This window comes from Brachyistius frenatus, unplaced genomic scaffold (genome assembly GCF_029030835.1).
Source record: "Brachyistius frenatus isolate BFR_SWC_R1_liver_20210118 unplaced genomic scaffold, ASM2903083v1 Contig_66, whole genome shotgun sequence".
Lineage (NCBI taxonomy): Eukaryota > Metazoa > Chordata > Actinopteri > Embiotocidae > Brachyistius > Brachyistius frenatus.
The window spans coordinates 1,473,660-1,488,809 of NW_027210665.1; the positions used below are offsets into that span (position 1 = coordinate 1,473,660).

At 42.9% G+C, this 15,150-nt stretch overlaps 1 protein-coding gene across 18 annotated transcripts in view; it reads right to left on the minus strand.

The window, feature by feature from the left end:
- Positions 1-15,150, minus strand: part of mycbp2 (MYC binding protein 2) — a 66,895-nt gene that overhangs the window by 19,181 nt on the left and 32,564 nt on the right. For 9 of the 18 annotated variants that reach the window (XM_069707006.1, XM_069707000.1, XM_069707007.1 and 6 more), the window contains 31 exons: positions 14,844-15,016; positions 14,355-14,480; positions 13,968-14,095; positions 13,500-13,591; positions 13,257-13,391; positions 13,033-13,116; positions 12,831-12,927; positions 12,551-12,743; positions 11,966-12,240; positions 11,634-11,855; positions 11,250-11,441; positions 9,917-10,123; positions 9,653-9,790; positions 9,331-9,509; positions 9,102-9,244; positions 8,905-9,005; positions 8,593-8,811; positions 8,266-8,488; positions 7,442-7,560; positions 7,208-7,295; positions 7,048-7,097; positions 6,769-6,941; positions 6,415-6,559; positions 6,069-6,275; positions 5,586-5,641; positions 5,395-5,510; positions 5,103-5,200; positions 3,943-4,059; positions 3,007-3,147; positions 1,607-1,684; positions 384-608 (listed from right to left, as the gene is read on the minus strand). In XM_069707006.1, the coding sequence (XP_069563107.1) occupies positions 384-608; positions 1,607-1,684; positions 3,007-3,147; positions 3,943-4,059; positions 5,103-5,200; positions 5,395-5,510; positions 5,586-5,641; positions 6,069-6,275; positions 6,415-6,559; positions 6,769-6,941; positions 7,048-7,097; positions 7,208-7,295; positions 7,442-7,560; positions 8,266-8,488; positions 8,593-8,811; positions 8,905-9,005; positions 9,102-9,244; positions 9,331-9,509; positions 9,653-9,790; positions 9,917-10,123; positions 11,250-11,441; positions 11,634-11,855; positions 11,966-12,240; positions 12,551-12,743; positions 12,831-12,927; positions 13,033-13,116; positions 13,257-13,391; positions 13,500-13,591; positions 13,968-14,095; positions 14,355-14,480; positions 14,844-15,016 (4,540 nt within the window). The remainder of the gene's footprint in view (positions 1-383; positions 609-1,606; positions 1,685-3,006; positions 3,148-3,942; positions 4,060-5,102; positions 5,201-5,394; positions 5,511-5,585; positions 5,642-6,068; positions 6,276-6,414; positions 6,560-6,768; positions 6,942-7,047; positions 7,098-7,207; positions 7,296-7,441; positions 7,561-8,265; positions 8,489-8,592; positions 8,812-8,904; positions 9,006-9,101; positions 9,245-9,330; positions 9,510-9,652; positions 9,791-9,916; positions 10,124-11,249; positions 11,442-11,633; positions 11,856-11,965; positions 12,241-12,550; positions 12,744-12,830; positions 12,928-13,032; positions 13,117-13,256; positions 13,392-13,499; positions 13,592-13,967; positions 14,096-14,354; positions 14,481-14,843; positions 15,017-15,150) is intronic. The other 9 variants (XM_069707015.1, XM_069707002.1, XM_069707017.1 and 6 more) reach the window with 7 other exon arrangements.

The following is a 15,150-nucleotide window of genomic DNA, read 5'->3' on the forward strand; positions in this document are numbered from 1 at the left end:
ACAAGTGCAAGAAAAAGGTATAGTGAAGGCACAGAAAGTCTCCAGCATTTTGTGATCAAACTTCCTGAGAAGTCTCGAGGCAGCTGAATATGACACCCTGAAACTGCAATGGATTTATAGAAAAACTGAAATTAGTAAGTGAGAAAGCACCCAAAAAAATGTTGCAGCCACAGGAGTTGACAAGACCTCAAAACAAGTGGAAAGATAGAGAACACACACCCACACCCAGAAGCAGCTGATGTATTTCCCTTTAAAAGAGAGGTTACATTTTAAGGCCAAAACCTACTAGAAGTCATCTGTAGTGCATTACGAGATTCAAACAGACTGAATTATTCCGCTCCAGCCACAAAAAACACAGTGCATTATTTGGGGTGAGTGCGTACCTCGCCTATGGCCTTGACCTTGTTGCCAAGTACTAACATTCCAATGGGGATACCCCTAAGGTTTGGACAGCTTCTGATGTTGTGACCAGAGGGGCCGGTCTTCACTACCTTATAAAGCCCCGGGCCGCCGCCCTGCCCTGCCCTGTTCTGCACCCGAATGGGGGCCTCGTGGGAAGGGCAGCTGCTCACCTCCTTTACGTTCTCCTCCGACTGGCCCCTGACCTCCTGCAAGAGTTAAGAGCACGGATTAGTCAGAATACAGCAACACAGCAGGATCCAAAAATGTACAAGACCAGCGCAAGGCTCGGTTTACTAAGCCCTCAGATATCATGGTTAAAAGCTGATGACAGCAGTGTATCAGGGATTTGCTGTAAAAAGTAGCTCAGCCAAACTTCCCTGTATAACAGATTTTTATAAAAGTGATAATATTACGCTTTTCCAAGGATAAACGAGTATATTTCTCATAACAAGAAAACAAAAACCACCTCGAGATGAGCTGTGTCCTCTTAAACTAGTTCACCATTCGGGGAAAGATGTTTATTAGCTTTCTTGCCAAGAGTTTGATAAGAAAATTGATGCCACTAACTTATCGGCCCAATAAAAAGCTATAAACAGCAGCCGGTTAGCTTAGCTTGACACAAAGACCTGAACGGAAGTAAGCATATCCATCCTCAACAACCCGAAAGTGAATTTTTTCACACCCAAATATTCACTTTTTGATATAGTTTAAGATCAAAGTACTCTCAATAGACACAACATAAGAAATCAACATTCCATTCAACACTGTAGTGATGCATTTAAACGACCAATAGACAGCGGACCCACTCAAATTAACAACAGTTTTCACTCCTTTTCATACAGTCTAAAGGGAGGCATGCTATGACACACATGGATACAGGACTACATATGGCAAGCCTTTCAAACAAGACCTCATGCAACAAACTGGACATTAGTATTGACCCCATGCAACAAACAAGCTTCAACAGTAATTACTTAAAATTCCAAATGTGATTACTGCAGTGGTCTACAGGAGCAGAAGCCGCTGATGTACTGTATGATACTGTACACACAACCATGCAACTAGAGTTTCACCTCTAATGCTTGAAATTAACACTGTGGGAGGACTACAAAGTCACAAGGGGTTCAAGAGGACGAGTAGAGTAACAGATAGACGATTAGCTATGGGGCAGTCAAACTATTTATCCCTCCTTCAGACAACTCACCTGTGGTGGAAATATAGTTAAGGGGGTCCACGACAAAAAGCCGATATCCCTGACTCCTTGGCTAGCGTTAAAGACATTCTGAGCAACAGATTGTGAGACAGTCAAGAAACAGTAGACGACTCGAGAGAGGAGAGAAAACAGGAAGGGGGGAGGTGCTCGTGTATTTTTTTGGAAGAAAAAAAAAATTGGCTTGGTTCTTCTGGATTTTTTTTAAGGATAAGTATTTCAGAAAGTGAAGAATATAGAACAGATTCTGACTGACGTCAGACAGGCCAGTTAGTTGTGGAGCACTGATAAAAGGGTGAATACAGGCAAAGCCTGAGAAATGTTTGAAAACTTTACAATAAGTGTAGAATCAAATGCATAAAAAAAAAATATATATATATATATATATATATATATATATATATATACCAAAACCTAGTTACAGGGGCATCGAAAGTTCACGCCAAACACCTTAAGGTCATTATTTCCAAATCCATGACCAAATGACTTCAAAAAAATAAAAAGGAAAATACATATAAAGAGGAAACTTCCAAAAAAATTCCCCACTTGGATGATGTAGTGTGTCATGCTGTTCAGACAGAGACCTTACATGGAAGCCTCCTAGCACCTGAAGCATCCCAGTGCAGAGGTGGAGTTGAAGAGCAGCAGAGGCACAATTTTCCACTGAGACCTTTTGTGGACCATTATATTTGCTTCATGACAGAAAACCACCATCTTTCAGATACTTTCCCTGGTAATGCAGCACTCATTGCTCTAATTATACCCAGTCAATTCCTCATCTGATTCGGCTGCGTATCGTGGCGGTTTTTAGGGCATGGAGCAAAATGTGGGAGAAACCCTTGTTATCACATGCTACAGTGTGCAACTGCTTATGAACAGAATGTGAGTGAGAGGCAATGAGGAAATGAAGACTCAACAGTGCATACTAACCATTCACCACAGGATGTAATTGCTCCTTAACATTTTTACTTGTCTGTCAATCCTTGCTTTGGGGGTTAACGTTAATGCACTGACCATACTACCTCGCAGTGTGCGCGTTTAAAAGTGTCCATCTCAACACATGATGGTCATGTTATGGTCAGCTATTTGCCTTCAAAAGAGAGTTAATGCATGCACACTCCCAGCTGCTGTTCCGTTGCACAGTGTGTTAGTGAGAATTTCATACTCAGTGTTGCTCAGATCGATATTTCATGCAAGAGAACACCCCAACAGTTGGACTCTGATGAATTACCATGCTTCAAGGACATTTGGGGAGTGGGTGCCGAACACAAGTAAGTCCTTGAAAACCCATTATCATTAACCAGCACAGATGAGCTCTTCCCCAAATGCACAGTGCAGGAGCCGCTTATTATCAAATCGAGTGGCGACTACTTGGCAGGCCTTCTTCTACTTACGTCGGCTGGGACCAGTAGGCTCCTGCCCAGGTGCTGGTTAAAAGACAGGCACCAGGCTTCAGTGTACCCATTCATGCTGGGAACATACTTCTTTACTGTTTCATCATTGAGCCTGAGCCACACACCATCATCATTGTGGATCTAAGGGAAAACAAGCAACAGAGCAGAGCACAGCACAGCCATGCCGTCCTGTTACTAAGGAAACAGGAGGGGAACACACGCACACTCACACACTCTCTCACACACTCTCTCTCTCTCACACACTCTCTCTCTCACACACTCTCTCTCTCTCTCTCTCTCTTTCTTTCACACACACACACACACACACACACACACACACACACACACACACACACACACACACACACACACACACACACACACACACACACACACACACACACAGTACCCCTCTGAGGCTGCAGGAATGTTTTTTTGAAAAACACATTCAGCTTATAGCAGAATGTGAGGAAACCATACCGGCTAGAAAATGTCCCTACCGCTATTACCAAAGGATGGGAGTGCAGATATTGTGCAGGACGGGCAAATCTACTCATCAATCATTAAGTACGTAATCATTAAGTGCAATCATGAGGTAAGCTCCTATTTTAATTGTGGATTCAAATGCATCACCTCCTCTGGATTTTGAAGGAAGGTGTTCAAGCTTTTCATGTAGCCTCAGAGTGTCTTGGAAGAGTATGAAGCAACATAAAGTAAGAGCAACAAATTTATCAAGTAGTAATCATTATTGAGAGAGGTAATTACAGAAAATATATAGAAATAATCTATCAAAAAATACTACTCTGATTGAAATAAGTATAATTCTGTCCTCATTGATCTAAAGAAGAAACAGAAAAATAATAAAAGTGGATACTTGTGCTCCAGCTAGGATACTTATAACATGACTGATAATCTGCCTGGTCTAGAGTCAATTACCTCGTCAATGAAAGTGATGGTGCCATTGACATGCACTATGCCTATCTGTTCACTCTGCAGGGAGGGGTGACTACGCACACGCAGGCCTGCGCTGTCCTTGGACACAAATTTGCGGACCTGAGAGAAGCAGAGGGGAGATGGAGACCGTGAGCGGCAGGAGCAAAGAACAGAAAGAAAAAAAAAGAACCACAAGAAGTGCAGCAGGAGGAGAAAGAAGAGGAAGCAGGACAAGTTGACGGTGGGAGATAGCATGCGTTAACCCACACAGAGAGAGCCTGCTTCCAAGTACACACATACACACAGCAAAAGGTGGGGAAACGTAAGGAGCTCCATTTTCAGTAGCACCAGTTTGAAGTTTGTTTTAACTTATAGACTGGTGCATGGAAAAACTTGGAACAGATGTTCCAAAAGAGTTCACACAACAGTGATTAAATGCACACATTGTTGCTTGTTTCCCCATTGTGGATCGCAAAATCATAAGGCAACAAGTCCCAAAATGATGATGACTCCAACAAGCCTCTTTTCTGCATCTGACACAATTTCTTTCTTTTACGTATTAATCAATTACTGTTGCTTGAATAGATTACGAGGCTGAAATACAGTAACATCACTCGGTATGTTTACGTGCGCACTACAACCCGAGTAGCATGAACAACCAGACTCACAGTATTCAGTCTTAATATATGACCTTGTCTAGTTACGGGCAGCATACTAGAAAGTGTGTTTGTTTGCACATTTAAAAGATTGAAGTGGCATCACTGGAGGAGGATTTATTCACTTATATCCCCAATATCTTGTACTGGACTGACAGCCTACAGTTAGTTTTTATGTCCATTGCTGGTTATGGACCTGCAATTGTTTTGTTGGTTTATTTTTTTGTCACAACAGCCAACCAAACCAAAACTGCAAAAAGCTGTGCAGAGGAGCAAAACATTTTTTAATTCTTAGTTGGAAAGGAACTACTAAAAAACCCTTTCACATTGCAGGGAGCTCCTTGTTTCAGAAAGCATATCAAAAAAACTCAGCGGTGTTGACATGATGGGAGAAACCTTTTCAGGTCTCTGTTTTATTTGATGGGTGATTGAAAGCATACATGCATTGTATACGTGTATTGAAGAGCATGTTCATGCCCTGGTTGGTCAATCAAAAGGAGAACTCACCTTGCTAGGCTGGGGCTCAGCCTTTGGTTTGACCATCTGAGTCCCAGGCGGTATCATGCCTTTGGGAGGGTCTTTGACTTCTACCTCCAAACCAGCGTCTAAAAGAAAAAACGATTTACAGCTCAAAATTGTAAAAGATGATGGAGCATTGTCAATTCTGAATGTTCATGTGTGTCAGTAGCAAATGCATCGTGTTACGTCACGTGGTTGAGCTTAGAAGGTTGGTGATAGTTGTCAGTGCACACCCTGTATTCCCTGTCTGGGAAATACACAGGCGTTTAAATTAACATACCTATTTCAATTCCATCGATGGTAACGTGGATTGTGTAGAGGCCGACTGCTCCTGGAGTCCAGTTGGCACTGTAAGTTCCATCAGTGTTGGCACGGATGAGCATATTTTCACTGGGTCTGTAAGGGGAATGATCAATAAGTAGACCACATCTCACTGGAAAATGTGTTTTGTTTCAGCATTATCTCGCTTACCTCTTTGGGGTGGGGGAGGCAAAGCGCAGCTCTTCAAAGGAGTAGTTTTCATATGCCTAAAAGAGACACAGAGAGGGAGTATGAAGGCAATCGCAGATCTTCAGTACTTTAAAGTTAAAGTGTATTGGTTCTTTAAAGTTCAGCCATTAGTTTATATTCCCTGTTAGTCTTTTCTTATAAAAATTCATTGCATTAAAATTGCATGATTTCATTTTACCTAGGCAGAGGCCACATAATGTTAAATCTGAAACTGCAAAACGTACAAACAACAAGCAGCACACCCGTAAACTTCACAGCTGCTAAAGCTGACAATATAGACATCTCACACTTTCATTTTCTTTTCGGTGGCACAGAAATCCATCTACTGCACATCAAGCTATCCGACAATGAGCAAACAGCTCTCCCTTGTGGAGAATCTGTACCCTACTAAATGTAAACAAGTGAGTTAAAGAGTGAGTGAGGTGCCAGTTACACAATGCTGACCTTCATCATGGTAATAGCAATGTATCGAGCTTCTTTCACAATCATGGGCTCATACGTGGCCTCCAGTTTGGGCATCGGCAGACCCCCAAAGGTCAGGTCAGGGCCAGAGGAAGAAGGGGAAGAGCTTCCAGGTAGCCGCTGCAGCTTCTTCACGTTCTCTTGCTGCATTGACTTCTTTTGTGAAACAGGCACAGCCTTTACCTCCACCTAGACATGAAACAGATAATAAACAAGTCAGAAAGGTCTGACAGTGGTAAAATAGCGAGCAACAGCGTTAATAAACTACTTCGGAGAGTTGGCATTAACGACAAAATTGCATTTCATTTCTGTTGGAAGTTATCCTGACCTTCATGTTAGGAACATGAACCACATCTCCATACTGGTCTTTGGTCTGTACGACCACTGTAGTTGGCCACCCACAGCGTATATCATCTTTGTTCAGAATCAGCGATGTCTTCTGAGGGTCTGCGTAAGAGTCTGGCTGCAGCCACCTGGATGGAAGAAAAATAATGAGTAGAAAACATCTAATTTGTAATGATGCCTGGAAATACTAGCCAAAACCTAAACTGCACGGCCAAAACAAATATACAATCTCCAACTTTCACATGTTCCACATTTCTTACTTAGCACTTGTGAGGTAATATTAAACTAGGATTATTAGAAGACAACCACAGCTGTCTGGATCTGCGCAACGACATACCTAGCCAGACGTCCTCCACTTGAGGTCTGTACACAGGTGATGAAATCCTCAAGGAAAGAGTGCTCATTGGTTTGAAGGTGCAGGGGCAGATTACCCTCCAGAGCCTCCAAGATGGTGGGAGAGTGAGACAAGGCCAAGCCTTTCCCCAGGATCCCTGAGTGGGCCTTACACACCTGGTTGAGGGCACAGGAGATACAAATCTAAAAAAGTTGACTGCTGAGGAAATATATAATATAATCCTTTTCACAAGAACGAAGATACATTTTAAGGATGGCATACTTGAAGTGAGGCTTCCTCCAGAATCTCAAGGTCCTCCTCCAATTCGTTGCCTGGAATTAAAAAAAGATGAGGAAAACACATGAATGAGTCACTAAAATCACATTGAAAAATGTATCATGGAAAAGTCACTGCAAATATCCTTATGCACTATTTTCCATACCAATAGGGAGGGCCAGGTCTTTCTTCATCAGAGCTGCAGCACACACGCTGCCAAGGTAGGCCAACTCCTTCTCCAATTGGATGATACCCTAAAATGTCCAAAATGCTTAGTCAGAAAGATAATTCTTACATCTTATAAACATAACACAGAGCGCAGTTTCACCACAAGATCAGGAGACTCAAGATAGAAATGACCATTAACCAGAAAGACAGAGGACAAAGGGAGAGTCTGTACCTCATCAGCACCAGGGTTGAATTCATATCCCACAGCCACACACTTGAAGCCATAGAAGCAAGCTTTCTCATCTTTCACGTAGTCTGAGGCTGTCTCCAGGGAAAACAGAACTTCGTTTCCTGAAAGAAGAGCAGAAAGGGCAGAAAAACACAGTGAGCAATCTAAAACAACATCTGGGTAGAGTTCTGTAAATAATAATTGGTAAACTAATGGCTGCCTGATGTGGCAGGTGGCTCAGTCAAGCATCATTAAGGGGAATAAACCACCAACTATATGAGAGCAATTAAGACGAATGAGCTACAGCTGGCTTGTAAGAATAGATGTTGGATTTACAGTGGTGTCACCACATAATTAGAGCTTATTTATACAATGAGTTTTATCATAAATACTGTTAGTGCTCTCATGATAAACATGCTTAAAAACAGTCCTGATACAGAAGATGCATGTCCCTGTTTTTCCAGCAATGTATTGGCCCTGCCTTTCTGCCCTTAGTGGCATTTTGGGGATATTCCTGTAGCGAGTTCCCCTGTCAGGAATATAAGTAGTAAGTAAAATAAGGACATTTATTATTTGTCATTTATATAATACCACTTTTGTGTCTATTCTTGTCAGTTCATTGAAATGTAGTGTAAATTTGTGGTATTAAAGACAAATAGGAAGCAATGTGAGCTGTTTCTAACTAGATTCTACATAAGGCTGATTATGTCTACAAGTCTTCTGGCTTTTGACCTTTGGGACTTTTTGTAATTTTGCAAAGCAATAGCACTGTCATATTGTTTGAAGCTGTACATCCAATTAAAGTCAAAGTGCCGTCCTTTTCTTACCTGGCAGCACAAGGACGGTGGTCGGCCAGCCTGATGCACCCGAGAACTTCTTGAGTTCGGTCCAGGTGTTGATGGTATCATGGATCAAGGGTTTCCCTCCTAGGTTGGACAGGTGGAGCGTTCGGCTGGGGATGAGCAGACGCAGGACGTCCTCCGGCTGTGCAGTGCCACACTGTGGATCAAACTCAATGGTGGTCCAACGAACACAGTCTGGGAATGATACCTGAGGAAAGATCAGACAGAATGAGGAGAGTTACAACGTAAATGATACAAGTGTCTCTTACTCAGATGCTTTGGAAGCAGCTGCTACGCATAACGAGACCTTACCCTGTACTGAGTGACACCAGCTTGTTTGTAAGGGTGGTCACTCTCGATCACAGAGTAGTGGTTTGAGGTGGTACAAGCTGACAGGCCCTGCTCTGGCTGGTTGCCAGTGGTGCTGTCTGTTGACTGGTTGGGGTTGAAGGTTGGCGGGGCATATTTTTGGTTGAGTGCAGAGACAGCAGGTAGCAACTCTTGAACAAGTCCAAAGACCTCAACAGCAGCCTGGAGGAGGAAAGGGGAGCCATTTTACCACACATAAGTCACATCGCTTTAGCGGCGCAAGATGGAGGATTTACTGTCCTGGTTTGAACTTACCTTAGGTACAGATGCAGCCACGGGGCCGATGTAGGCCAGGATAAGGGGCAGGAGCATCGAGAACAGGCTGGACGAACTTAGTAGCTCTGGAATATCATCCACTGCAGACCGGACAGGACAGAGATAAAAGTGAAGAGAGGCAGCACAGATCCAGTTTCAGCATGAGTGTCTACAGCAATTACCAATGCTGTGCTTACCATCAACAGCAAATGCCCTGTGAAGGAGGTCCTTTGCAGCTCTGACCACAGCGCTGACCACAGACAGAGCTCTGCTACAGTTTTTGTCCTCCTCATTGGCTTTGCTCAGCAGCTGAGACTGGAGGTCCCCGTCATACTCACTCCTTCAGCCACAACATAAACTCAAGTCAGAAAACAAAAACAAATACTTCCGATATGAAATATGAGAAAGTGCTGACTTTGTGCATACCTGTAGTAGAGAATCTGTGGGATCTGTCCTCTGGTCTGGTTCGTCCCATTACTACTTAAGCTGCAGGTGCTGAAGGTGAAAGACACACCATCAGAGCACTGCACTGTGGTCATGCCTCCGTCCCCATTCGCCGTCCGGCTGCCGTAGTTTCGTAATCGGACAGCATACTTCACCCCTTCCTGCAACAGAATAAATTAATTCAGAAAGTTACACATTTTAACCACAACTACAGCAGCACGAGACTGAGGAAAGTTAGTAGTTAAAGATCTTCGTATCTTGATAGCAAACTAAACACATATTAATCTGTGGAGAGTTTATGTACCTTGAGTGGCACAGCCTTGTCCAGGCGAATCTCAGCAATATCACTGGGAGAATCATCAGTGCTGTAGGTGCCCTTCACCAGCTCCAGAGACGTCCACCTGTGAGAATGTGCAGAGTCCCCTGGGTGCTCTGTCTGCGCCTGAAGGATGAGTGAGCAGAAGTTTAAAAAAAAAAATGGGCTAATTGAAAACTGGTCAAGAAACAGCAAAACACAGTAATTATGGAAAAGAAAAAAAAAAGTGAAAAATGATTTATGATCACTTACGTCATCAGCCAGCACCTCCAGTTCATATTCATGTATACCCCCTCCTCCATAGACGCAGACACCTACTAGCACAATGCCTGGCTTATCCACTGTCAGACAGATGGCATCCGGAGAGCCATTGCCCGTGTTCCAACTGCGGCCCTGGCTGGTTTTGGTGAAGCGGTTCGGAGATGCTTTCACGGAGTGAAGCGAGTTAAGCCCATCAACCTGAAAAACCCATACACACCAACAAATGTAGCCACACATTGCAAAAGTAATACATAACCACACAGGGTTAATGAGCAAATTTGACGAGGAATACCCACATTTTATGAAAACAAATCACTATTACTGTACTCAAAAATTTGTATGTATACCACAAGGGGGCAATATTAAGGCTAAAACATTAAAAGTGCAATGCATATCAGATATTGCTGTACAAATAATACATAGCTAAAGGTGAAGGCCAGTTATGTATGTTATTTAGACAAATGGTTGACCTCTATTATATAAAATGCAATTGACTGAAACAATATCTCATGTCATCTCATGCTTGGCATGTATTAGGTAATAAGAAATACTGCTATTTATATCTGTGTGCTGACTACAGAGAGCTAGACACAGCTGCAATAGCAACCCTCCAGGTGCTCTGGGGAGGAAGAGGTGTTACCGTGACAACAGACTGGGGAGAAAAACAGTGGTGTCGAAGGCTGCCGTCAAGTGACGTTACTATGGTAACAAGAGCTGGAGTCCTGACTGCAGTACACGGGTATGAACAGAGAAAGTGATGATAATTAAATAAAGTGTGAGAGAGGGAGGGCGACAGACGTCGGCCTCTCCCACTTAATGACTCAGCATATCGTGAAGACAATACAGAAAACACAAAAGGGGCACCTTTATGTTACTGTTTTCTGGCAACAGTAAAGGCACCATGTCTGTCACTGTGAAAAGTTACTTCAATAACAACGGAGCATTCAGTAAACAGATAAGAAGAGGAATGTAGAAGGGCATGGTCTCAGTGACAGATCTCAACTAAAACCTATAAAGCTGTACTGTGACCGTTCTGATTTAAGCAGATTTGGGGGTGGACACAATTGTGATCCAAGCTGTTTGGCAAACAACAATGTATGTGACAGACAAAAATTATTACAATGTGGAAGCCCAGGCCAGAGACAACAAACGTTAAAAAAAAAAAAAGTAATAATGGATGACAGTTCTGTTTCTGAAAACAGAGTTCGACAAGAGCACACAAAGAGATCATGATGATTAAGTGTGTGCCGAAGACAAGCCCTTCGGCCTTCCCTTACAGGCATCCCGTGTGTTGCGTGAGTAGTAGTAAGTATAAGTGTGTTACCTCAGAGCCCAGGGCGGAGGCAGTAAGCTCAGAGACAATTGAGGCCAGCAGGCCACAGGTGTTGGAGACCAGGTGTGGAGAGAACAGCTCCACCTCCTTCCTCAAACTCTTCCTCACTGGCAGCACCACAATCACCAGCATTTTCTCCAGTACTTCACGGAAACTGGTCATGCCCATCAGGTTCTCCTCAGTCTAGGAGTAAGACAGAAGACACATTTTGTATTTAATTTTTCACTAAATTAGCTGTGACCATAATCATGTGTTGAGAATAACTGTTAAATACAACCATGCTCTCATTTAGGAACATTTCTTGGGTCACTGACTGCCCCCATAAGCACTAGTTTTGGAGGTGCAAATGATGTCAAAGAAGTCCCAGAAACTCACATGGCTTAGTTTCTCCATGTGGGCCACCAGCAGGGGGAAACGGTGAGCAAGGGCAGAGTCATTCTCTGTGCTGACTTGTTTGACCAGCGAACGCAGCAGAACTTCGCCATCATATGCAATAGGCAGGATGGATGTCAACTTCACAGAGGTGTTACACAGGGCTGACATTACGGCTGCCAGCAGACGGCTGCTGGATGTGCGAAAATTGGCTTCGGCAATGTCCTGAAATACAGGGAGAACAATAATGAAAGTCTGATTTTGGTGTCTGTCATTAAAACTCTTGCTTATTTATTTAATCCAACTGCTTTACAAGTAGTATGGAATCATCCTACCTGGTCCAGGCAGTTGAGCAGATCACAGAGGCAAGCCCACTGCAGAGCTGGGGTTGGGTAGAAGGAGTGGAAGCAGGCAGTGAAGGTGTTGTGGCACTCCTGCAGCACAGCTTCTAGCAGGGTGAGAGGCTGAGACAAGTAACCCTGGGGGTCGTTGTCCAGCTTGGTCAGGCAGTTGTCCATGCCTTCGGACAGGATCTTCTTCAGCAGACTGCGTGTCTTTCCCACGCACTCTGCCAGCTTGCTCGACTCCTCCACCACAGCTTTGGCACTGGCTAAAAATCAAACAACAGATAGAAAAAAAGAACAATTCGATATAGGAACAGAAGACAACATAGTTCAAATGAAATTGATTTTTTGAAATAAACACTTCCTGCAACTTACCTAAACAACTGAAGAGGAAAAAGCACCATAACTGCTTTATTTATTCACCTTTTAGATGTTTTATAAGTATTAAGGTATTTGACTAGTTTGGTTAGTCATGTAATATCAAGTAGTAGTTTGAGTAGGAGAGTGAATTTCTTGTTGCAAAAAAGAGCCATCCTGTCAGTGATAAAGAGCTGTTTAAGTTCTGCGTGTTCCTACCAGCAATGGGGAAGATCTCACAGATGTAGACCCTGAGCAGGCGGAGGCAGCATGTGCCAACAAAACGCAGTCTCTCCAGGTCCAGCAGGGTGGCTGTGTACTGGAAACCCTTCAGCCCCCGCAGCTCCTCCACACCCAAAACCAAGGTGGTCCAGCTCCAGTGAAGGATACTCAGCAAAGATTCAAAACACTCCTACAGATACACAGTCACACAGGGTCATACACAGCTCTTTAAATTAAAATTTTAAAAAAGTATTCAAAACATAGAGACTGTACTTACCACTGAGACTGTACGGGCGAAGGAGCGCTTGAGGATATGGACTGGTTCACTGGTCTGTTGTTTTCCTTTAGATGCATTGCCATCATTTGAAGGAAGCCTGATGTTAAAACATAAAAGGAAAAATCAAAACCATTTACTTGACGAGCCTCCAGACAGAACAGGCCCGCATCACTTTGAACTAAATGTAAGGTATTTCACTTGCCTGTAAAGCAGCTGAGGTATTTGACCAGCATTAACATCAGTGCCGTTGTTTGACTTCTTGGAGCTTTTGAACTGAAAGACCACACTAAAAAGGAAAAAGACAAATTAAGACAGGTGTGACTAATACTGTCCTTTAAATATTAACATGTAATGAGACAAATGGAGACATTTGAAAGAAAATGTAAGATGTATTGATTCATTCCCTAGATTGTAAATTATTTTTACCCGTCATCAGTAGTGATGGTAGCCTGTCCATGGGAACCACAGTCACTGCTGGGACCAGACACTCGGGCCCACGCCACATACCACCAGCCAAGCTGCAGCAACACTGGCTCATCAAACATCATAGCATATTTCTCCCTAAAAATAAAGAGACACAAATGAAGATCACTTTTTTCTTTCCAAAAATAGCTTCGGGAACATGAGAGAAACACCATTTTCACATGATAAACATAGACACAAGTGTACCTGGCAGCACAGTCATAAGCCAGTACATCTGTCTCCGCCAGCAGATCACCGTCTGTCTCATGGTCACCCCCGTCAGGTCCCAGCTCAAACAGCTGCACAACAACACAAGTGGATTCATATTCTGTAAACGTTTATAATTTATAACAAGGATCCCACTTAATTAAATCCGTCTTATCCTCAAGTGGTACTTCATTAATTTTAGGAAGCTTATCTATTACAATGTAAATTATTCCAGCTCTGCATTCAGCTTTTTACTCATTTTGTGTTTCTGCAAAATATCTTGTAATATTTGCAGCCTAAACTGAATAATATTTCAACACAGGCTATGGATTAAATGTCAGTCCTGGTATAAAGCAAATCACAAAAGAATAGGATTACAGATGAAAAAGTACTTTCAGTCAACCACAAACAAATCAAAAATTGAAAAAAAAATGTCTCCTTTTAAAAATGCGTCAAAGGACTGCACACCTTGATCTTGGCAGTGTACTCCCCTCGTCCCCCGAACAGGCCAAGCCCACCCAGCAGGATGTCCGCATCAGCACAGAAGCGGATGGCCTCAACAGAGTGGGCTGAGTAGCCCCAACCACCACCGTGACCTACAACATCACACATGCTCAATAAGACTATGCGCACTACAAAGAAGCTCAGTTGTTTATCCATTATGACAATTTATTTGGCTGTTTACTAAGACAGATAATTAGCTCATGTGAACTGAATATTACATATTAAGCAGCTTTGACTAAAAACATAAAACGTTATCTAGCTTGTTATTGTGAGAACATTAATTCAAGCATTTAATAGTCCAAGGTATGTCCCATCTCCTTGTAATGTATTATATACAAAGAGCCCACTAACTCTCGAAGCGGTTCACGACGCTGTAGTCCTCCTTGGAATAGACCTTCATCACTGCCTGAGTTTCCTCCTCCGCGCTGGCTACGCCCATTTTCAGCTCCTGCATGACCGCTAATGTATCCAGGCACCCTAAGAGAAAACCGCAGTATACTTCCTATTTAATAATGAATGACAATCAACAAAAATTTTCACAACAGTCATGCAAACGCATCATGTCTGGCTACGTTCAAGTCAGTTTTCTATGAAAAATTTGACAACAGCTGGTAATCTAAAACGTAAGAAGCCACAGATGTCTTATAAAACAAATGTAGAACAATATCTCAAACAACTTATATTGATCACCATTTTGATTGGAGGTTTCACTTCCTTTTTCCTGTGTGATGTCTACGTCATTTGTGTTGTAGTAATCATGTACATTAGACATTTACAAAAAATGCATGTGGCATATAAGCCTTATGACACCGTTGCTAAATGGCTAGCAAACAAGATTACCAAGGATGTGTAGCGCCCCGTGAGAGCGAGTGGTGGTTGCGTGTGATCCTGAAGGCAGCGCGAGCTCTGGACTGAGGATGCTACAGCGGGACTGTAGATCTGTTACAGAGGGCATCCTGGCATCAGCTATCACAGCATTGTAGCACCACATCTCTCTTGATGCTGGCAGGAACCTGGACACACACAGAGAGCAAAGGACAGGAAAGATACCAGGAAAGGATTAAGAATCAGTAAAAAAGAAAAATACAATCTTATCTACAGAAGAGTTTAATTAAATCTTTAAACCTTGGGATGAATTCTGATAATT